Source organism: Copidosoma floridanum, unplaced genomic scaffold (assembly GCF_036245765.1).
Source record: "Copidosoma floridanum isolate Cflo_tuat_1 unplaced genomic scaffold, Cflo_Japanese_pri ptg000009l, whole genome shotgun sequence".
Classification (NCBI taxonomy): Eukaryota; Metazoa; Arthropoda; class Insecta; order Hymenoptera; family Encyrtidae; genus Copidosoma; species Copidosoma floridanum.
Window position 1 is genome coordinate 7,199,425 of NW_028321886.1, and position 25,131 is coordinate 7,224,555.

Genomic DNA, 25,131 nt, shown 5'->3' on the forward strand with positions numbered 1-25,131 from the left:
CGAAATACTTTTTCTGACAGTTTTACTTTAACAATAGCAACATGAATGTATTAAAAATAATATTCATAAGTTTATATGAAACGAAACTCAATAGCGCGCTTGATTGTCGCAAAGCTCGATCGTCATAACTTTTTTTTTTTTTTTTTTTTTTTTTATCAATAACTTTAGTAGGTTTTTCCTCATTTCGATGAGAAAATGTTGAAATTTACTAGATACATTTTGTTTCATCCACTTTTTTGTTAAACGTATCGTCTTAGATAATTTAATATGATTTTTCACTAACATACTACTGAGACGTACTCAGAACATATTTTGTTGAATTCAATGCATTTTAAGAAAAGCCATGTATCAGAAAAAATTGACAATAATAGTTGTTGAAAAACGCTTCATTTGAAACCCTGAAAAATCATTCATTTTTTAAAAGTTGATACCGTAAAAAAGTAAGAAAAGTCCGTTTTTTTTTTTTTTTAATCGTTGGAAAGAGCAATCTTTTTCAACAATGTAGTATTGCGTCTTGAAAAAAATGTTATCAATGATTAAATTATTATTTACGGGCATTTTAATCAACAACTGAAGATGTGTGAGGAAAAAGTCTTTGCAAGAAACACTCTATTTTCCATTAGACTTCTCAGTGTACGCAAAATCATACTCAACTCAAAAACAAGTACGTGTAGTATCTAAATACGTTTAATTCATACATCCGATTTCATGTCAAAGATTACACATAAGGTTTATTCACACCTGTTTAACAGAATCAAGAGTCCACAGATGGGACTATTTCCTTAATAAGTAGCTCACAGACACATCCATTTTCGTAAGTCACTAATTTTCTTACTTATATACACGCATAAAACTGTTCTTTTGTAATTTAGAGATCAAAATACTCTATTAACATATGATTAAATCTAAAGTATTATAAATGTTACTTTCTGTATTGTACACGTAACGTACTCTAAGTTAAAAGCGCAAAAAATATTATAAAAATCTGGATTTTATGGTTTTCAACTAAACGACTTTACATCTAAGATTCAAATACTTTTTTTTAATGAATGTTAACATTTCTTAGAAAATATCTTATTTATTATAAGTAAAAAGATTACCAAATACTTTTGATTCAAATAAAGTTATTTACCTCAAATTTATTTGAGCATAATACTATATCAGCTAATTACTGTTGGATTATTATTATTATTATTATTAATAATCTATATTTTATACATCAAATTAAATGAAAAACTATAAAGACGCACTAGGGCAATGGATTTTTAATCTTGAAATTGCATCAATTTACTCAAATAATCAAAACTAACAAATAAAGTTTTTGTGATCTAACTTTTAATGGTTTATAGAACAAAAAGCTATACTTTCCATTTAAGGATACCATTGGATAACAGCACCATGGTTTGGTTTTAATTTCTTAGGCCCGATTTCTATTCACCAATAAAAACCACTGATCCAAAGCACGTCTTTTATCGTTTTCACAAAAACAAAAATTAAATGTCTGTACTCTCGAACTCGCTTAAATGCACATTTACTAAACTTAGATAGGTCATACTTAAGCCAACCACAATTCATCGATTGAATAACGCTTACCTTGTATTTTTACACATTTACCCTGTAATAGATACCATGTCACGGGCAGCTGGATCGAAAATTTTGCATTTTAACAAAATAATTTTACTTAACTTAATTACTTAATTCCTATAAAGTTATATTCGTTCAAACTCGAGTAACGTAGGCATCTGTTTTAATCATTTATTATTCATTAAAATATATTTTATGTGTTAAAAAAAAAGTCAAAGGCAACAAGTTGCACAAGGTCTCAAGTCGAAAAATAGTTATCACTATAAAAATATTAATTTCACCAGCATTATGTAGTTACATATTTTTCTCCTATATAATTTCTTGATAAAGAAAAAAAAATTCGGCAGATAAGTACTGCGACAAATACAATATTCATTGTTGGTGAAAACTTTGTTTACACCATACAATCAATCCATCAAAGAAAATTTTCTACTTGAAATAATAAGGAGAAACAACCGGAAAACTTGAATTAATGCTATATAACGTCAGAAAGTACACGAGTTGGTAGTCAAACCAGACAGGGTGTTTGGAAGAAATGAGGAATAAGCGTTGTCTAGAGAAAGAAAGAGGATACTCGATAGTCGCAGGCATTTTTGGAAATTACTACAGTCGCCCAAGTATGATTTCTTTGGCGTTTACATCTCCAGTAATATGCGTCTCGCACTGCATAAACATTGCTTTTGATACTTTTTGCGATCCTTATCCTTTCTCTTAAGTACGTAAATGTCGTAATGTTCGCGCTAGCGTCCTTTTCACTGTTTCATTTCGATGATTGAAAATAAGTCGTTTTCATCATCGTTATCATTATCGTATTGTTTGTGAACACGGGAAAACGTATACGCGCGCACATTTTCACCTCAACACCAGCTCTCGCTCTCGCGGTCGCCGGCACCTTCGCTCTCGTCCTCGCTTGGCTCTTCTCCGTACATGTCGGCGAGCTTGCGGAAGCGAGGCCCAAAGTTTGACAAATAGTTGAATTTTAGATCACCGTCGTCCGTGCAAGATGCCAAAGAGGAAAGCGAGCCGTCCGAGTTTCCCTCGCCTTCGTAAGCATAATGGCGCACATCGTCAAAGGGATTGGTATCAGGATCCTTGTCGCAACTCTCCTTTTTGCCGTCGAGGAATCCACAAATATCCGGCACCTCGTCTGCCTCTGTCAATGTTAAACAAATTTGCATTTAAAATACCAGGCTTGGAATACTCATCGAGTCACTCTAACTACTTTTTACGATGACCAACTTTAAACAAAACGTCATCAGAGTTGTTCGAGACACGTTTGAATGCATAAACCTACCTTTGCCTTGAAGACTGGCAGCGGTGATTTTCATGTCGTTAGGCTGGTCGTACATGCCTCGTAGGACAGTGAGATCGTAGCCAGTATCGACCTCGCCACCACCCTCATCCTCGTAATTAATAATGTTCTCTCTAATATCATCCATGTCTTTGTAAAGATCGTCCGTTTGACGCGAGTATACTACAACGGCCAGCAAGAGAATCAACAAAATGACAATGCACAAAGCAATGACCAACAGGAAGCTCGTGTCCATGCTAAAAGTCACAGCTTTAGCTATACCGTTGCTACAACCTTGATCCACGTTCAACGATAAAGACGGCATTGCGAAATCGTAAGTCTGAAAAATTAATATGTTTCATCAAAACTTGGATAATTTTATGGCGTGATCTGTATGAAATGAGCTAGTGAAAAGTAACAAGTACTCACGTTTCCATTGATTGTAAGGTTCCTAATGCAACCCGTGAATCGCTTTTCAGTTGGTACGTGTTGCCAATTAAAACTATCTCCTAATTTTATTAAATTGGTGACTGCACCCCCTATTTGCAGTTGGCCATTAACATTAAGGAATTCACTCGAACCCATGGGCGCTTTTAATCTCAAGCAACTTGATAATTTGCAATTGTCAACTTGCATTTCTATGGCCTGTCAAAAAAAAACAAAGTATTACAGTATCCACGATAGAAGCGAGTTTGCATGTTATTTTAAATGTTACAATGAGAAATAGCCTTACAGTCTTTGACCAGAAAATATCTATTCTGTGAGGCTTTCCATCGGCCAGGGATAGCTTTTCTTCCTTGTTTTCGCCGTCTTTGCTTGATTCCGACTTATCCAGCATAACAGTACCTTGACCATAATCCATGTACAAGACAGGATTTCCGTTTTGTAGTTCAAGCGACATAAAATCTTGATATCGCACGGCTGGGGTACTTGGATAATACATTGGACCAAGATAAAATATGAGCCCGTCCTTGGCGTGAGAAGTTATTTCCAAACCTGGAATCAAACATGTAAATTGAATTAATAATCGAGTACCTTTTGCGTCATGACTGCATAAAATAAACACGGTATTGAGTGGAAGAAGAAATTTAACTGGCAGTCCATCGTACCCAAGTAAGATTCGTCACATGTCTGGCCTGTCGATGGCATTATGGCATATCCGTCGCCGTAGAAGCCAATGGCCAGTTGTTCACAGCGCGGGCCTTCTAACCCTGTCGGGCACTTGCACACTGCGTCTTCGACTACTCCTCCGTTGAGACACGCGATCGGCTCGGCTACGTGACAAGTGCACTGAGGCATCACTACAGCGCTGACGCCAACAAACGAGGTCTTGTTCGTATAGACGACTTCTGGCATTGAACTGATGTTGAGGAAGCTCCTGCACGAGGTGTTGCAGTGTACCTGTATGGTGAAAAGAACACAATGTTTCGAATTGAATTTGTTTATCGATTAAAATTCGTCGCCGCTAACAAACTAATCGCACTCTATACTTCCTCTCACCTTCTCTACAAGACACTCGTCGATATTGACAAGGAGTACATTGGCGCCCATCTCGCTTTCTATCTCGGTGACGTGTGAGGCGACGATAGTGTTGAGTTTTTCCGAGGCGTAGTAAGGACTACCGTGAGCCGAAAAGCGCACATCCAGCACTGACTTGTTTTGATACGGCGAATGCAGGACCGTAAACACGTCCACGTTCTCCACGGAAACATTGAACATCTTGGCAACTCTTTCTTGGAATATGTCCTTTTTACTGGATTCCTTGCTTTCCGTTATCACGAACTCCTCAGCGTTAATGCCGAAGAAGCGAATGGAGCCCGACTTTTGCACGGCCTCCTCCGGAATTTCTTTGACCGTCACGTTGACTATAGCGTGGGCGGTGTGTCGCGGGATATCGATACCTGTCGGAACAATGAAATGATGAAATTACACGATGAACTTATGTCCGAGCAAACGGCAGCGTCAATACTCACTTTCTTCGGTAACGGTGAACTTGAGCACGAAGGTGCCATTTTTCGTGCCGGAGAGGAGCGTTATCATGCCCGAGTTCTCGTCCAGCTTGAAGCCATACTCCGGCTGATCCTGGTACCAGGAGAAAGTCTTGTCGCCTCGGTCCCAATCGTCGGCATCCTCGACGTAGACGCTTCCAATTTCGACGTCGGGTGACTCACCGTTGTAGTTGTATACGAAGATGGAGCTCGAGCCATCCGTCATCTCGTTGTCGTTCTTGTCGCCGATGATCACCGTCAACACCGAGACACCTGTTTGAGGCGGCGAGCCGTTGTCCGTAATGGATACCGGTATGTTGTAGCTCTTCTGCTCTTCGCGGTCGAAGCGCACCTTCGCGAAGAGATCCTTGCCTCGGATCTCGAATTTGGTGAATATCGTCGTGTCGGCCGAAACGTCGATTGCGTAAGTGAAGGGCGCTCCGTTCTCCTCGGAGTCGTAGTCCTGCGCCTTGAGCTCGGTTACTTTTCCGGGCTCCTGGTTCTCATCCCAAATGACCGGGTGAGGCATGTCGAGGAAGGGCGCGTTGTCGTTTATGTCGGTCAAGGTAATATTCACCGATTCTGTATTTTTCAGACAGTTTGGTCCACCATCTTCGTCTTGCGCGATCACGGTTATCTGGATTTTTTTGTTTTTTTCACAATCGTTATTCCATTTGTACGATAGGTATACCGTTAACTAAAATAAATAACAATCATTACCGTCCACACGGGATAACCGTTCGGAGCATCTCGGTCCAAGGGTTTCTTCAGCACCATACAGCCATCCTTGTTGATACCTATGAGAGGCTTGTGCTCGGACCTCAAAATAGAGTAGACTATGTGCTGATCTGCTTTTCGGTCTTTAATATCGGGATCGTAAGCACTGACGGTCGTTATGCAGCCTATAATAATGAGAATAATTGTTTAATCAATCAAGTTGAACTTAAAATAAAATCAGTATCAGGATGGATTAACATGTATACAATCAATACAGCGACCTACCGTTGTAATATTTTTCCTCCTGGATGACAGGGTTCTTGTTGAAAGGTTCGAAAACGGGCCAGTTGTCGTTGACATTTTGTATGTAAATCTTGACGGTGGCCGTATCCTCGTATATGCCGTCGTAGGCTCTGACAGTCAAATTGTACTGAGTGATCTTTTCGTAGTCGAGAATGTTGTTGACGCGAATCTTCCCGGTGGTGTTCTCGATGTTGAAGCTATCGTCGACGTTACCCTGGATGATGCTGTAGGTGACGGGGCTCGCGGTATCCGCATCGACCGCTTTGACCTCGGTGACGAGGGAATTGACGTTCTCGTTCTCGATCGACGTGGCCTTGTACTCGCGTTGGGTAAACCGTGGCGGGTTGTCGTTTTTATCGGCAATCTCGATCCGGAAGTTCTGCTCGCCCTTGTTGGGCTCGCCCGTCTTGAACAGCGAACTCGGCGAGTTGTCCGTCGCTATGACTTTGACGGTGTACGAGTACTCTTGCTCACGGTCGAACGTCGTGCGCGTCGTTATGTTGCCCGTGTACTTGTCGATCATGAAAAACTCTTCGTAGTTGCCGAGCGCGTAGGTAACCTACACCAGAGTTAAAAATTAAAAAAAACCATCAAAAAGCCCCATCACGGAGCAAATAAGGATTAAAACTTTCATGCTTACCCGATTGTGAGCCGATGTACCGTCCGCGTCGATGGCTCGCACCTGCATGACCGGAGTGCCCGGTTCTTCGTTTTCCAACACGCTGCCCTTTTTTATTTCTCGAAATACGGGAATGTTGTCGTTGACGTCCAACACCTCGATGTAAATCATCGTCTCGGCAGCCAGTTGGTACTTATTCTGGACGCGCACGATGAGCGTGTAATCGGTGTTGCTCTCGTAATCGAGAGCCTGGCCTAACTTGATGCTGGCTTTGTTCTTGTTAGACTCCAATCTGCAACAGGTAAAAGCTAAGCACACGGTACGAGAGGAAGCGGTAGGTTGTGCATCGATAGATCATACCGGAAAGTGTTGTCCTTGTTGGTCTGTTGGGTACCTCCGGTGACGAGCTCGAACAAAAAGTAGTCTGGACTCTCGTCGATGTTGGACGCGGCCTCGAGACTGGCAATGCTCGCCTCGTAATCGCTAAAGTTCTCCTTGAGCTGAATCGGCGATGTCGGGAAGACGACGAATGTCGGGGCCTTTTTGTGCGACTCGACGACGCTTATGACGAGGTCAATCACGTTCGAGCGCGGCTCGGCACCCTGGTCGGTTGCTATAGCCATCATGTGAAATTCAAAGCCTGGATTCTTCCTCTGGGGTAAAAAAAATGGCTCGATTAGTTGAGTTGCTAAAAATGCGCTTAAAGTCGACAACAACTGGACTCACGTCGATGGTTTGATTGAGGTAGATGACACCGGTGTTCCGGTCAATCCTAAAGTAAGCCGCGTCTTCGGGGCGCTTGGACGACAAGCTGTAACGAACGACCGAGTTGTTGCCGTCGTCGATGTCCGTGGCCGAAACTCGCATGACCTCGCGACCGATCAACAAGTCCTGGGGCACCGACTCCTTGTAATACTGTCGACAGAAAATCACCGCTCCGATTAGTTTACCTTCTTTGCTGCTTTTCTTACTTCTTGCGTTAAATGCGTGCAAATGTCCCGCTTTGTATCTTTGCCTTTTTTTTTTTTTATACATGTATGTAAAAGTAGTAAAAAAAAGATTGTTTTTGACAAAGAATATTTCAAGACTGTTGACAATTTTTATTGATTACGTCACATTAAAGCCACATGGGTCTACTTGCCAAGACAATGTTTCATTGGTAATACCATTACATGAGTGTGCTGCCGAATACTCTTGCACGCGGTAGCGCAATCAAACACTTATTAAGTAATCAAGCCAAGGTTTGAAATGCATGCGTCGATGAAACGATGCTACGTGTACGTCATAAAAAAAAAAAAGATACAAGAAATGCTACCAAATCGTATGAAAATCAATTACACAAAAAGGGTATTATTGTAATGTGCCCCGGTTATCTTAATCGGTAAGGTCGTAAAATCTGAGAACTGCTATAGGGGCAGTTGCTGGATTTTCTCCACTTATTTTAGGTCGGGAGAGGCGTAGAGATCAGCCACAAATGCATTGTAAAAGCACATAATTACAAGTGCATAAAAAAGTGTAGTAGTACATTCTAGATCTACGTAGTATTTATGGGTGAACAAATTGCAGCTAAAAAATGATTCATATGTATAATAACAGAGGGTATCATTGGCAAAAAAAAAAAAAAAAAAAAAAAAATCAAAAGTCACGCGAGCTACTCACTATACGGGGAGAAAGTGAGTATAAAAAAAATTGTGAAATTGCATACGGATGAAAAAAAATAAAATATAAGGGCCAACACTATAGTGAAACGACGAGGATGCACACAGATGTACTTAATAAATAGTGAGCGAGTGAACATATCAAGTGTACCATAGAGAGTGAATCATTGGGAAACCAACCTTTGGCCCGGGTCCCCAGAAGTCCTATTACCGATGACGTAAAAGCCGAAGCAAAAGTGTACAACAGTTAGTGACGTCCTGTCTTTTGGAGATCAAAGTTTAAGAAACGCCAAAATAGCAAAGAAAATCAATCAATGCCTACATCTACAATAATTTGTTTAATTTTTTTTTTTCTTTTTCAAATCTCCAATCGATTTCGTTCGATTAAATTAACGTACAATGTAGTATATAATATAACCATATGATGAACCAGGCGATACATGCTCGGGTGATAAATAAATAATCAGAGAACTTGTCGAAGATGAGAAAGAAAAAAAAAAAGAAAAATTCAACGAAGCAAAAGACTCGAGTGGGCATATGATTCAGTCGGTGGCAGTTAATTTATAGTAGGTCGGTCATACGTCCTCGTAAGGCCTCAATGAACACAATGAACATAAAACACACACGCATGATCTAAACGTTGGTAAGCCTATATACTTATGAGCCATATGATACAATATGTCGTAAGCTTACAGTTTTGTCGAAAACCGGCATGTTGTCGTTTATGTCCTCGATGGCGACTTTGAACGTGCAAACGTCGTCCAGCTGGGGCCTGCCATTGTCCGTGGCGAGTACCGTCAGGTAAACCTCCTTTTCACGAATCGGCTCGTCCCTGTCGAGCAACTGCGTCGTCTTGATCAAGCCGGTCCGGTTGTTGATCTCGAACTTGAGCTTCTCACCGTTGCCAGTGACGAAACTGTACGTGATGCTCCCTTTAAAAATTCAAATTATACACACACACGTCACCATCATCCAGTTTCTTCTTATTATATTTGTATATTGTATACCTCTAACAATGCATACATGGGAAAACATTGTCTTAATGTGCGAGCAAGTACTCGACAATTAACAAACGAAGCATTTGTTTTTGAGCATTGAATCGAGAAACTCGGAAGAAAAAAAAGGAAAAAAAAAAAAAAAAAAACACGTAGGCCAAGTTTGTTTTTGTTGTCAATAAAAAGTGTAAACTCAAATCTACAAATCGCCCTCTGGGTGCCGGTGATGATCGAACATTAAATTGTTTTTTGGGGGGCAAGGGGATGATTTTTGTTATTGTCTCAAAGATAAATTACCCCCTTCGTCGGGCGCGTCCTGCTCCACGGCGTGCACCCTGATGACCTCGGTGCCGGCGAGCTCCTCCTCCTTGATGGTGGGCGCGTAATTCGAACAGTTCGAAAAGACGGGCTTGTGGTTGTGCTTGTGCTCGAGTCGCTGTAACCAACAACGAGATGTTTTTTTTTTTTAATGCAACGACAACGAGAACAAGAATAATTGCGTACAGTGGAAGTTGGAGTCCTATATATTATCTTACCGTGACATCGTTGTTGACGTATCTCGAATTCCTCACTTTGACCGCCTCGGCTGCAACACGTAAAAAAAAAAAGAAGCTCTCGTTATTATGTTACAAGACATTATGGGGGAGGGGAGATGTTGAAACAATTGATGATTCGGTACAGTTGAGTTGTTAGACACACACACCATGATTTTGAGTGCTTACGTGTATGGCGAAAGGAGGGAGTAGATTGAAATAACGAAACTACTAAAACAGCATTACAAGGAGCTTTTGTTGAGTCCCAGTAATATTAGAGGGCTGCAGCGGGCGAATGTTGGAAATATCAAAGAGCAAAAGGTTGTATGGGCGCAGATGGGCGCACGTGGCCAAAGTATATCAAAGGCACGGTAATTTGATGGAATGACAGGAGGGAGGGGGGAATGAAGAGAAACTGCAGCATAATAGCGTATGGGGGCTGGGAAACAACTCCCCATGTATACTATATTAGAATTGAGCTGCGATACGCCGAGCATTAGATTGGTATATAGTCGACGATTGCAACCGATTCTTCTCTCGTCGGTTTATTGTTTAAATTGACGGGTTTTCGGGACCGATGTGTCACGTAAAAAGGCATCGCACACGTAAGCGAGCGATAATTAGAAACGCGCAAGTGGATGATGCACGATGTTTAATGGTGAATAATCGATCGGTCGGCTTTACTTTAATACCGATAATAATTGAACATCTTGTAAGAAGAAGCAACTTCATCGCGAGAGATTGTTTATTTTCATTTTTCCTTATTGATAATAATAATAATAATAAATAAATAAATACAATTTATTCGGAAACACCAATCAACGTTCCTGGGTTTAACACGCGCATGACGTGGGTACACAAAAATCGGCGATCGGCAAATTTTCGGAGCAGATTAAAGCCGCTCTCAATTGGTCCCGTTCGATCGTTAAAAGTCAACGAGTGGACTTGAAAACGTACAAGCACAGACTTTTTTTTTGTTCTTCTCATCAGCGTAAGTAAGTACACTTACACACTCATGCGTATATTATATATATATACACGTTTGTACCTATTGTAGAGACTGTTGGCTGCTGCAGCATATAATATAAGCCATTACACGCACGAAAGGAGGTACCTATATACTATACACACTCGGCAGAAGGGAAGAAGAAAAAGGAGGAGGAGGAGGGATGAAGGGCTCTTCGTCACAACAACGCGATGACTCACAACTCGGGAATTCGTTCTATCCATCGCTCCGCTCCTCCCTCGTCCAAGCATACATATATATATAGTCGTACCACCCTCGCTCTGCCCCGTGTAATACGTATTAGGGGCCATCAATCAACTGTATACCCACCCACTTCGATCATCAGCCGCAAAGCCAACTGTGCAGAGGGGCTGCTTCTAAATAATGGGAAGCCCATGTCGTGTGTGTACATAATAGCACAAGCGTCTCGCAGAACGGACTATTTCCAAAAAAAAAAAAAAAAAAAAAAAAAGTTTAATTAACCACCGCACCCTGTATATCTGTATAGTAGCTCCGTGCACACGTAGTTGTAAATCGGTTGGATTTTAGTTGTAGGTGTATTTTATATCCCCTCTGTAGTACACCCGACGCCCGGATGTATAAATATACGTACGTATACTTACCTTTGGATTCGAAATCCGAAGCCATGTGCACAATACCCACACAGCGAAAAAAAAAAAAAAAAAAAAAAAAAAAAAAAAAAAAAAAAAAAAAAAAAAAAACACGCATAGTACCTTATAATATCACACACAAGCGATGCGCTCGTGTAGGGGAGACCGGGGCGAGATGGGTAACAAATTTTTTAAACTATTAGAACTTGTGTAATTTGAAAAAATTACTATACACTTTAACTTACAATACATTCTACGGAGTCTTAAAAATTGCGTTTGCTGCCACTGAGATCTAAAAAACAAATTTTTTTTTTTTAAAGTTACAAAATGTAACGGTTACTCAGTATACCCATTCCGCCTCAATCTTGGGGCGGTATGGGTGTAGCATCGAGGCGGTATGAGTCCATACATTTTAAATGGAGGCTAGATTTTTCTCAAATAAGTTATTTAATGTCTACAGTATGACCTTTAATTTACAAAAAATAATAGAATAAAGTTAGTAAAAGTTATAATGATATATTTTTTAAATATTTATTCAGAAAAATAGTAATATATTACATTCTCATATATTCTGATCATAAGTAACACATAAGTCTTTGGTTTTACTGTATGTGCATTTTAATATTTAAGTATTAAAATAATTTACTTATTAATAAGGCAAAACACAATCACAGTTGCTTTGAAATCTAGTAAACAAGCAACAAAAAATTATAATTTTTTTTAACTACAATAATTAAGGCACACAATAATACTGCTCGTTTCTTCCTAAAGCTCGAGTGTCTGAATTATAGGATTCGCTTGACATGGAATAATTTTTTAAAATTGCCTCTTACTGCTTTGGAAAGTTTAAAATACGCATTTCAGAACTTGGCATAGTCTGATTCAATGGAACTGTATTCGTAATATTTTGACCAACTTTTCGTTTCTTTGGCTCAGACTTAATGTTAGATGCTTTTCGTTTATTCTTATTTTCCTTCAGTTCATTTTCATATTCTACAGATGTTATAATGGCGGCTTTACCTCTAGTATTATTTTTTCGAGGCACCTAAACAAATTGTATAATCATCATTATATCAGCATATTATATCTTTAAACGTATTATTTAATATAAAATTTACCTTTGGTTTCTGCTGCACATTATCAACTTTACTTTGAAAGTACTTAAAAATTTCTGCATCAATGCATTTCTCAATACTTTTTACAATTGCTTTTTTAAGTTTTACAGCCTCTGGATATAAACTTATGTTGACTTTTTCTGTAGTAGTTGATACGTCCAATAATACATTAGTTGCGTCACAATCTGAGTGAATAATCGATGGTTCACTTGTGATTAGATTAGAAGATTGAAATGGCATTGTTGTCACGATACTTGTATCACCAGATATAACAATGGGAATATCAGATAAGTCCAGTGAAAGAAGTTCTTCTTGGTGCTCAATAATACTAGATCGAACAGCTTGACTAGTTACATGATCCTTGGCTGACAACGTACTTGAACTTTTCACTGAAGTTGAACACTCTACTCTTGAGTTTGGTTGATCCGATAGTGTATGATTAAAGGTTTCAGTAATAGTGTTCATTACTGCATCATCTAAGCAAAAAATACAGATTGTAAATTTTATGTACAATGAAAAAACTTACTTGTATAATGTGAATCAATGTTACTGAACAATGTACCTGTATTTGTTTCTGGAGGTAAACATTCTACTTGTGAGTGTGGTTGTTTAGTTGCTGTGTGATTATACGTTTGAGAAATGGTATTTGTTACTGCATCTGAGTAAAAAATATAGATTGAAAATCATATATTAATAAAAATACCAAGCAAAATAAAGAGGCTCACTTACTTTCACCTGAGCTTGTGGTAGCAACACTACCAATGGATTTTGATGCTACAAAGTCATCTTCAGTGAATACTTCTGGATTAAAAGGAAAAATACCAGTCTTCCTGAATGCATTGACAGCAGTAGCCATACAAGAAGCTTTTAAAAATGCTGGAGTAAAAATTGAAAAAATATCTTTCAATCCTATGGTACACTGAGGATGATCTCTCATCCATTTATTTACCTCAGCAGTATAAAAATTGCTTAATGGCTTCATGTAAGATACATCCAGTGGCTGAATTTTGTGGGTACAGTGTGGGGGAAAGCAGATCATCACAACACCATTAGATTGAGCCAGTTTAATTGCATCAAGGTTCTTAACATGCGTTGCATGGCCATCTAATAGCAACAATACTGGGTTACTCGTACTTGCATTTGAGAAATGAATAAACCGTTCTAGCCACTTTGTAAATACTTTCTCTTCCATCCAGCCACTTCCATTAAACTCAGCCCATGCATCTTGCTGCTTGCCTTCCAAGTATCTTGGATTTTCATTCTTGCGAGGAAATATTAGCATCGGTGGCATATATTTCCCTGAGGCCGAAAAACATATACAGGCAGTCACAGTTGTGCCTCTTTCTGCAGAAACTTTCGAACCAACCTGTCTCTTGCCTTTTAATGCTAACACTTTTGCTTGGCTCTTAGGGTTGCAAGAAACACCTGTCTCATCTACATTGTAGATGTTTTGAGCATCAAAATCATACTGATCATATGCACTTTTCAGTATTTTATAAAATTCATCAATGCTACGTTTGTTAAAGCCACTTGCTCTAGCTGCAGATGTTGGCTCTGGTTTTCTGAGTGAGAGTTGAGGATTTCGTTTGAGAAAACCTTTAAACCAGTCTTCTCCAGCTAACTGAGTATCATTGTTGAAACGATTTGGTATATTTAAATTTTGAGCAAAGGTGTACGCTAGCCTTCGAACTTCCAATTGGGTGAAACCATGCAATCTTGCCTCATTCTCTAAAATTTTGTCGCACATATACTTTTCCTGCTCTGCAGTAAAAACAGACTTGTACCCTAAAGCTAAAATTATTACATAAAAATACATTTAACCTCAAAATATTGATCGACGTTTTTATAGCGTACTCACCTGGTTTATAAGCAAAATCGTCTAAAACTTGTGTTTTTGATATCTTAATAAATTTTCTTCGCAATGTTTCTCGAGGAATCTTGAATTTTTCGGATATGGATCCTATTGTTTTCCCTTTCGCTAAAGCGTCTAATGCACTTTTTAAATCTTCGGCAGACCATGACTGCCTGCTCGTTACCTTTTTATAGTTACGCACCATTAATATTTGCTATCACCTACACTTAAAATTAACTAAATTACTTAACAATAAGTAGGTACGTAGGTAGGTACCTATAGCATTTGATACATCCTATTTTATTTTATTTATGTGCGCCTGCATATAGGCTACCGCAACCGAGCCGATATACCCATATCACCTCATGAAAATACACCCATTCCGCCCCAAAGGTAATTTTTATTTAAAACAGTTACAATAATTTTATTCTTAAAGGGTAATATGAAAATAGATCATCAATTTGAAGTTAGATAATTAAACATTTAGAAAGAATAGTTTTTAGCCTTCAGTATATTATTTTTCATAATTTTTTTATTCGTTGAAAATCCTTAAAGTTATTTCTTTTACGGCCTGAATTTTCATCGTAAAATATCTTAGTTTTTTAATTGATTGGATCACTATTTTTTATTAATAAAAACTACTTTATCTTTTAATATGCAATAAACAAAAGTATAGCAATTAACATATCATTATTTTTGAAATATTGCAAATACCCATATTCCCCGAATACCCATCTCGCCCCGGTCTCCCCTACAACGAGGGGACGAGCCGATAAGATAGCGTTCGACGAAAATCTACTAGCCGGATCTTATCCGCGGCTGTATCTGGACGACTGTTTTTCACATGTGTCGGTCCCCCACCACCACCACCGCCACTTGGCTTCCCACGTGATAAGACTTGGTTTTTTTTTTTTTTTTTTCGCTCTTTATGTCCCCCACGCTATAACACACAAGAGTCTCGTTTCTCAAATTTTATACGTTACATCAATGATCGTGACACGCGTGTAATGGATCAATTTTCATACCTATCTCCTTGGCTTCACCTTTTAGGTATACAATACAACCGTTGACCGAGTTTGGCGCAAAACCACGTACCGAATAAGAAATCGATCGAGTAACGTACTTCTTCTTCGACACGTTTTTTATTTTTAAAATAAAACATCAAAATACCATATATATTATACAGAAATTCGAGTGAATTGTACACTTGGGTGATGTGCGGTGCGCGAGTTTGCTTTCTCACCTTAACTCACGGCATTGGCCAAAGTATATATACTTTTATTTTCTTCCCTTTCTGTCCTTGCTCTCTCTTTCTCCCTCTCGCTTGCCGCGTCTCGTGTAACAGGCAGTGTCTTTGTTCTGGTATACGTATACAGTTCTTCATAATATTGTTACTATATAGTACGCTCTTGTGCCATTCTCGTGTGTTGTTTATGCCCAAGTAAGTATAAACACAGGCATGGAAGAACAAAAACTTTCATCGCTTTCTGATGATGGGTGAGGAGACAAAAAATTTCAAAATTTCAAAAGAGAGCGGAAGGCACATTTGACATGTAAATACAACAAATATGCGAGATACATTTGGAAACAGCTTTAAAAACCATTAATTAATTGGTGGGAGGAAAAAAAAAACAAGGGTAAACTTTGAGGAATGTATGGTACTTGTAACGTGATTAAACAACAACCAAGATAAATTCAAAGTGTAGAGGTTTTGTCCATCTTTAGAGACTCTATATTATTTTACGGATGTTTTTTTCTGGAATTCTACATCGATATTTTCGTGTTCACTGACCGTACAGCAACGTAACCCCATTTTTAATTGTTATTTAATCGATTTGTATCTAAATGTTCAAATAGCATTATGATAATGAGATATTTTCAACGAATCGTATAATTATGATTTTTTTTTAATGGAACACATATTACCTATATTATTAATTGTCTCTTTTGAAAACTTGTTACCTCATCAAACAAATATATAGATGGCATAATGTTATTGTTATGCCTACTATATTTTTATAAATTACTTCCGTGAAGTTCTGTATTTTATATAATGATTAATGAGACATTGTTTTTTTTTTTTTTAAATTTAAATTTGTAATAGCTTAAAAAATAAGTCGGCGTTAAATTCATGTCAATGATTGCAATTTCCTGCAAGGGAGAAGAAAAAAAAAAACAATTTTTACGCGGAACGCAACGCAATAACGAAGCAGCTGTGTATCCCATTAGCACTGTACAGACGCGACAATTGTGCCGTTAGAAATCAAGTTAAAGATAATTCAATTAGTCCCAAACGGTATAATGGTATAAAAGGTGTGCTCCTCGGGAGCATTTGCACGGGTGCACCCGGAGTTCGTTTGCTCCGAAATGCTTGGTATATATACGTATGTATGTATATCCATACTCGTATGGCCGAAATACACACGAAACTCTCACTTGAACTTGTGCTACATTTATATCTACTGCATATATACACATATATATATACGTATATGCAAACGAACGCACGCGGAGGCACACACCTTCGTCGTTTCCTTTCTTCGGCTTTCCTGCCTTGTGATTTGCAATTGCATTCGCTTGAGAGAATAAAGCATATAGTCTGATTCAACGATTTATCATTTCAAGTAACATCTCTTAAATAAGAAAAATTTTTTTAATAATAACGCAACCCTCTGTCTGGAAAAAAAGGATAAGTGTGCAAGTTGAAGTAAAACTGTAAAAGGTAACAAATACCGCATATACTGTTAGTCTTAGGATGGTTTATGAAAATTTGAATGTAATTTTAACCATAGAAAAACTGTTTTACTACAAATTCCAAACAGCTCCAACGAGAACTAAGAAAAACTTAAATTATTTTTTTTTTTTTTTAGCTCATTTGGTATACTTATGGTCTGTCACCTTATTTTTGTTGAATTTCTGATACTCCTAGCTAGTTAACCGAGTAAAAAAAAAAGGTTAATGGGTTTAGAATTGCTGACCTCAGTCGATTCCCAGTAATCATTAATTTTTGTTTAAATTTAACCATTACTAAAAATGTAATTAAAAAATCGTTTAAATATTCAAATAATTTTTTTTTGCGTAACAAACACGGTGAGGTAAAATTATTTTTACCCTTATCTTATAGAAAGTTTATACCTTCCAGCAAACAAGTAATTTCATATATATTAGACACTCGAGTCGTAAGAGTTGACGCGCGTGAATATAATATACATGTATATAAAATACGATAAAATATAGGTATTTGCAAGTGCACAAAGCCGTGGTTGACTGCGTTCGGAGTTCGAAGTATGCGACTGGTAGGTATAAGATGGTAGTTAGAGCTTCCGCTTCCGGTTGTTCGGCTTGTATTATTCGATCACGTCAACGGGAAAGGAACGAATGTGGAGGTGAGAGAGAGAGAGAGAGGCAAGAATGAAAGGAGGCTGGTTTTACGATACGAGTCACCGGCATCAGCATCTTATCTCTGCCGCGTATACGTTGGGTTGGGATTTTACTCTTACGTATACGTATGTGTATAGCATGCCATGCCCACCTATACATATTTTGTACTCAAGTACATATATTTATATCGAACGAACACGGTTTAATACGTGTTTCGAAGTGAGTCATCATACATATAGGTACGACCGGAACGCTGCCACATGAGTGACGCATCTTCCTCGATCTCCGCCGTTTCTTACGTACACGCAGAGGATATACTTACACCTTGTACCATTGACAAAAAAAAATTTTTTTATTTTTACCCCAAAAAGAAAAATTTATTGTGCGTAGAAAAAGTAAAAAATTACGGTGAATCGGTAGCTGATTTTACCTCTACACTGAACTGGTTTTGTAGTGAAAATCTCGTTCACTGGTAAAATTAGTGAGCTCTCTACAATAATTAGGACGATTCCCGTACGAGACTAAAGCTATACTCCCGATCGAGACTACAAAACCGGTATACAGGTGGTATAGCAGACGATGCGTATAAATAATGTGGTTAATAAACAATAATATCCTACAGAACAGTCGGAACTCGGTGTACATAATCCTCGAGTCTAACGTTTCGTTTTGAGTTAATTAACGAACCTATAGATAAACAAGTTCATGAACTAAAAATAATTGCCGGTCCCAGTCTCGCTGCGAGGTTTTTGCTCTACTTGTTCAACAAAGTTATTTAGCAAACTATATAAGACTGGCTCTAAAAATATACATGTAATCGCATACGGTGCGGCTGTTGCAATTTCATAAGCGATAACGCTAATCGCGCAAAAAGCTCTCGAGTGTGCGGCTTTTGATGCGTCGAGTAAACTAGGCAGAGCATCAGACAACAATATACGTGTTCTTGCCAACCTCCTGCAACGTAAGACAACGAGAAGTTTATATTTTTTTTTTTTCTCTTTGAAAACTGCAAGATCTGACTATGCAACAATACCGATCGCGAGACGCGATATGGCATATTTTTCTTTATTTCTCGTTGTTTTTTTTTTCTCTCTTGTTCCCGTCACGTTTTCTCTCCAACGCTGCGCGGAAAATTTATTTTTGTTTTGCGACTCTCTATTGATGAATGAAAGAAACCGCGGGTGTATCATTTTTAGTAGCCGATTTCCCTTCATCGGATACCGATCGGTACCGATACCATATTAATATATCATCCCGTGTAGAACGGCACTTGAGCCGCGAGAGCACCATCGGCCGTGTACATATAAATACACACTCTATACACCTACATTGCTAATAAGACTGTGACAGAGCCACTGCTAGGGCTGCAGCCCGTGTGTTACACACATGGTACACCTGCACGAAACCGGCCTGCTCTCTCTCCCGTAACCCGTAATAGTAGACGAGCATCGTACGCTTACCTGCACCTCATGTATATACCATCTACTTACAGTAGTAATGGTGTATATAAATATACGTAGTATAGGCAAGTGCGAAAGCGAGTATATAGGTTTATGTGTACGCCTATAAATGAGAAGAGAGACGAAGAAGCGAGCGACAAAAAACCAGCGCAACCACCTGCACAGCGGGCATTATATATTATATATATACTTGTTACAGGTATACCCGGGTATACCTGTACTGGCTTCTCCTTTGCAGCCATCGATTACATATCGTGGCCAATGACAAATGTTCCGAGCCTTACCACGCGAGTCTTTCTGTTTAAAGAAAACAAATAAAAGAACAATGATTCGACACTTTGTGATATACCTACTTACTATTGGGAGTCTTGTGCTTATCAATATACGTGTGTATTTTCGCGCGCAACGTATCAAAAGTATTCCACGAAATCAAAACGTGGCACTAACGAGAGTCAACGGCAGGGCGCGATGAGTCAGCCGGGAATTCTTTTTCTCGCGCATATGCGTGTGTGTATAAGACACCTCGATTTTTCAAGAAAAGACCCGGTAAGTATGTGAAACAGCAACGGTGGGCGAAGCACCACCCGACCTTTGCGCTTATACTTTGAGGCCCCAAAAACGCTGAAATTGAACGGTGTGTGTGTGTGTGTATAGCCTCTGACAAACTCGCGGTTCTTTTTTGACCGTCAAATTGTCTGGTTAGCTTAAAAAAAAAAAAAAAAAAAAAAAAAGGCGAGGAATGAAATGTTTTCATGGTTAATGGAGCGTGTATTTTCTACACAGAGCAAATGGCACAGGGCGAAGAGCGCAGTTCACACGGCCCTACTATATAATATACGTATAAGACGTTGGCCCGAAGTACAAGGAAAAGGAGCTCGGAGGAAGAAGGAGAAGGTGAGAGGCGCATTATACTATACACGGAGCAAAGGAGAATCAACTCGGAACTCTATACTACAAGTGTAGGTGTCTCATATATACGAAACACTCTAAATAATGCTCCAAATACGAGCAGCAGCCGTTATATACTAGACGTGGACTCACATAAACGCATCTCATTAGAAATAACTTGGAAATCATGGGTGTTCCAGGTTGAATCGAGTATGGAAATCGCTTGGAATTCATGTTCATTTTTCTAGGGCACGCACGCGAGATTCACGCGTAAAACGGAGCTCTCGATTTAAGTGTTTGTGTGTAGACGACAAAGTTGGTTGGTTGCTGCACCTATATAACTTACCATACCTGCCTTACCTACTGATGTACATACATATAGGTAAACCTTATAATGTATACCTATAAACTACTATACGCGACAAGTATAAGTAAAACTGTGTGTTAGTAAACGGACGCCGACCCCAAGTTCTTTGCTCCGACTTTGCTTCTCTCTCTCTCTCTCTCTCTTTCTCTTCGCTTTGCGCCCTACACCATCATCATAAATATATAGAATACCCGCACATATACAACTCTCCGCTGTTGTTGCACTCTACTTATGCAGTACTATACTGTTGTGCGTATACATATACGTGCACCTTCTTCGCTCTCACGCGCTCTCTCTCTCTCTTATACACTTACATTTTTCTTCTTCTTCTTTTCTTTTCTTCCCTCGTTCCCCCCTTTCAATGACTCCCATCCGCTCGAGCCTGTTTCTATTATATTATTAGGATCCTTCCGTCATGGCGGACAAACGACTATGCCATGTAAATCTTCGTCTTCTTACACCTATATGTATACCTACACACCCCCATGCTTTGTGTACCATTAATTTGTTACAATATTTTCTTCAATTTAGCTCGCAATTGTCGAGTTTCAAACAATACGTGGTACGGTTTGCTTTTGAATTTTAAAAATACCGAAAACCCGCGTTTTTGCTCGACTGTGTGGAACGGAACTGACAACGCGCTTCTAACCGAACCTAACAGGTGCAGGTACCATCAGGTCTTAAATTTATTCATTTCTATTATGTAGAATACTTAAGGATATTTGACTTACGTGTTAATATGATTGAATCTGTTAATTTTCATTTTTTTGCGAAACCGATTTTTTTTTTTTTTTTTTTGTTGCATTAAATTATGGTACGTTTGACTTCATCTACCAAAACTGCCACTAAATAGTATTTTTTTTTTATAGACTTGCACAAAAACAATGAAAAATTATAAAGCAACCTACCCCAACTACTACTAGTGTTACTTGTCTTTATTATTTGTATAAATTGAGTGTTAATATTTACAACCATAAAAGTCACTTAAAATCATTATTTCGTTCGTATTTTTATTGCTAGAAATTGATTGTCTTGAAATAGGCTTATCAATATCAAATGTGATACAAGTATAAAATACACACTGTATATTATGATTGTTGCGTATTTTAAAGTTTCTAATCAAATACAATAGTTATATCGATCCATAGTAATGGTCATATCTCCAACAGATTTACAGTAGATATTTATTTTAGTACATGTAAGTAATTTTTTACTATAAACAAAAACCGAAACATAATAGTTTTCAAAGAACAAATTAAAAAAAATACCATTTAAAATAACTTCTTGTAACTTTAAAAAATATCCAATAATAAGTTAGTCTTCATTTCATTATGCTTATTTTATCGTATTATTATCAATTCTCACGAAAAGCAGAAAATAATAAACGTTTTCATGGTAATCCTGTACAAATGACAAAACAAATTTAAAGTAATAAACTATTAAAAGATTTAAGTAGCTTAAAAAATGTTCTTGATATTATATTGACTGACACACATTCAAGAATAGACTTTTCTATGTAAATCGGATATATATTTTGACCCGTTTATTCAAGCCACGAACCATTTTTTATTTTATTAAATTTTTTCTGTCAGCTTTTTTTGTAAGAAAAATTAAATATCTTTCCTACAGCTTGTAATCCAAGTTTATTCATGCATATGTTAAGTAGTTTTTTTTCTCGCCACGCCTCGTTCATAATATAACATCACCCCATTTATACTCAAGGTACACCCCCGTCCTTTCTCACCTTAATACCTACGGGTGATTATCCTGCATTTTTTCCCATCTCTACATTCTCACACACACTCCAGGTTTGTTGCTCATCGTTCATCGTAAATTATTCAGATACACATTTTTTTCAAGTTCTAGCTCTTTTAACAGCTTTTCACCGTACTAATGGTGGTTGTTGCGTGCACTCTTGCGAATGTAATTTTTTTTCAAATTCGTTTTTTTTTTTGCATATTCGATCTTCAGTCAGCTACTGCACTTATATTATTAACATACACAGAGCGTCAGGGGGTGCAGGCAGTGTAGGCGACCTGCTTCCATACGTAATACCACCTACAGCGGCTGGCATCGTAGGTTTGTTTCAATTATCATAGCCTCACTGCGTGCACAGCCCCTGCATCAAGTCGGGCACGCAACAAAAAAAAACCCACCCGAGAACGTAAGTAGGTACATTTTTTTTTTTTCGCTTCTCTCCTCTTACTAAGCCTGCTATCAGCTAAAGAAAACTTTGTCCAATGAGTCATCGCCAAGAAGAAGGGAGGAGGAAGAAACTGCAGCACAGTAGCTTTTAATCTTGTCCGTAACGCTGTTTGAGCGTTTTATCGTTCGATCGAAAATGAAAAATGTATGGAGGAGGTCGATAAATAAAACAAAACTGATGGGTATACAAGTCCGACAGAAGCACTTCGACCTTGAGCGCTGGTTTGATTCCATTGAAAAAAGGCTCTCCGTCTCTCTTCTTCGTTGGTTTATGTTTACAGCTTGCGTGACTCGATCAGCAAAAAAAAAAAAAAAAAAAAAAAAAAGAGAGAGAGGATAAGATGACGAAGAAGACGAAGAACGAGCTAAAAAAGTATGATACGTCGTAGTAGTAGTAGTGGTAGAATAGTTGAGTAGTGTAAGTAATAGTACGTCGGATCGTATAGTAATGACAACTAACACTCGTGGTCCGTACGTTCTCCCATTTCTCCCACGACGTATATGTGATCTTCAAGAGTGTCACCGATCACCCAACAGTATCACCCTCCTCTCCTTTTCATTTCTTTCAGAGAGATACGTACACACACACACATTCGTTTATTCACAACTTGCCCGCTATATATGCAATGAGCTAACTCGCGTCACTAGTTTTACATTTGTTTTTTAATTACTTACGATATTAGTCATACGCCCGCACATTACGTACCTTTGTGTCGTTTGCACGTGTACACATTTTTATTATACACAATGATACCACGTTACTTGTTCGATCGAAAATCGAATATAGTTACTGACTTTTTCATGCAAACGGCAAAAAACGAACCCTCGATCCATTTTGAAATTTTTCGCTCGTTCGTCATCCGTTACTTTATTGTTCGACGAGTGATTGCACACTTACTTGTAACTATACCGTAGATTTTTTTTTTTTTTTTCATCGGTTGCATTGTTTATCCTTGATTTCGCGCATATGGATAAGTTTAAAGACTCCCTTTCAAGCGAGCGTACGATAATTAGTTGCTTTCGCGGAGCAGAACAGACGCGCTTGTTAACAAGTAAAAGTGTTTAAAAAAAAGGAGAAGAAAAACAAGCACGAGAACGTGATTTTACTTTTTTTTCCTTTTTTTTTTTTTTTTTTAACGGAGTCAAGGTTGACGTGGACACCGAGAGAAAGAAAGGGATAGCCACACCAGGTAAGTACCTATATGGGCGTTGAAAATAAACGGGACACGAACCATCATCGTAAAGGTGTTGGGCTGATGCGAACGTTGGTGCAAAAAGCAAAAGCATGAAACAGAAGGGCCCGAGAGATGAGCAGCACCTCCGAGACGTAGGTACCTATAAATAAGTACAGGTATGCGAGCGTATCGTGTTGTGGTACTCATAAGTATACAGATTTCAAAGGCTTCATTCATTGGGTGTGTGTGCGCCAAAGTACTAGAAACGAGGGGCGGGGACGAGGGAACGTTTGATTGTGGTCTCTCGATGGGACGAGAGATCGGTATTTGTAAAACCTACCGATAATCCTGGAGTTGAAACACAGGAGCAGCAGCAGGAGCGCCGGGAACAACGGGCCGGTGGCCGTCCCGGGCCTCGCCCAGCAGGCCCACCGTGCCGCCATTTCCTTCGCGCTCGGCCTCGTTCGCGTTCGCTCGTTTGTCCGTCTTTCTCACAGATGCACTATATAGGTGTAAAATACACCTACGTGTTGGTTATATTACAACTTACGCGCGCTGCTCCTCCAGGTAAAGCAGCTCTAAGGTGACTCGTATTTTAAATGAATATAGGTATATATGCGTTACCTATTCATGGCACATCACATTGGGGCGTACAGGTAATAATTATAATAACAATAACAAAAGCGACACCACTAGAGGAACCAACAATTTTTAACAACAACACGAACACACGATCGGGGCACAGGCAGGGCCCTACAGGTAATATATAGGCACTATGTAAAGTCGTCGTCAGTGTCTCTGCAGAGAACCGGTCATCATCCTTGCAAATCCCAACTGGGAAAGAAAGGCTGCAGGTATAGAGAAATATGGGCCCTCTCAGCAGGCACCCGAGACATGGCTTGCTTCGCCGATGCTGTACACCGTCATCGCTGGGAGCCGCTGATGGTACTGCTGGCGGCTGGAGCGAGGCATGAGCCGATTCATCATCATGTGAACGCGAAGCAGTTTTTTTTACCTGATAGGTATAAGTACTTATACACTTTTGCTTGACACAACAAGAAATATTACGACAAAGGTAAAGTAAGTATATATGTTTATACTTGTTTGTTGTACACACACTGTAAATTTAAAGGTATAACGCGACTCGATTGACGAAGAGCGAGCAAAGTCGAGCGCAAGATGTTCGTCGACAGGCGCCGCTCGGCCAACTGGCGCGCGAGAGTGGTGAATTGGTGATCTGCAGTGATCAGATCTTCCGAGAGAATTTCTTGGAGTTTGGTTGGGTTGGGGGAGACTTCGGAGAGCTGCACGGCACCCGCGCTCTCGGCTCACTCGCCTATATATAGGCTCGGCTGCATGCTTTGTGTTCGTTTCGTTGTGTAC

The 25,131-nt window shown here is 38.9% G+C and overlaps 1 protein-coding gene across 1 annotated transcript; it reads right to left on the reverse strand.

The window, feature by feature from the left end:
• Positions 1–129: 129 nt before the first annotated feature.
• Positions 130–25,007, reverse strand: shg (DE-cadherin). Its single transcript, XM_089589303.1, has 16 exons — positions 24,089–25,007; positions 9,692–9,741; positions 9,453–9,591; positions 8,854–9,092; positions 7,229–7,417; positions 6,863–7,155; positions 6,524–6,794; positions 5,866–6,442; positions 5,584–5,765; positions 4,849–5,500; positions 4,376–4,776; positions 3,985–4,276; positions 3,609–3,871; positions 3,305–3,520; positions 2,879–3,215; positions 130–2,737 (listed from the first exon to the last, which is right to left on the reverse strand). Exons 1-16 carry the CDS (start codon positions 24,189–24,191, stop codon positions 2,442–2,444), a joined length of 4,500 nt encoding a protein of 1,499 aa, XP_089445429.1. The 5' UTR covers positions 24,192–25,007; the 3' UTR covers positions 130–2,441.
• Between the last annotated feature and the right edge of the window lie 124 nt (positions 25,008–25,131).

Bases quoted from the DNA above. Each gene is read 5' to 3' on its own strand.
- shg (XM_089589303.1), bottom strand. From the start codon at position 24,191: ATGGCGGCACGGTGGGCCTGCTGGGCGAGGCCCGGGACGGCCACCGGC. The intron at 9,592-9,691 runs GTAAGATAATAT...TGTTGGTTACAG, and splicing joins ACGTCAACAACGATGTCACG to CGACTCGAGCACAAGCACAA. The intron at 7,418-8,853 runs GTAAGCTTACGA...TTCTGTCGACAG, and splicing joins TGCCGGTTTTCGACAAAACT to TATTACAAGGAGTCGGTGCC.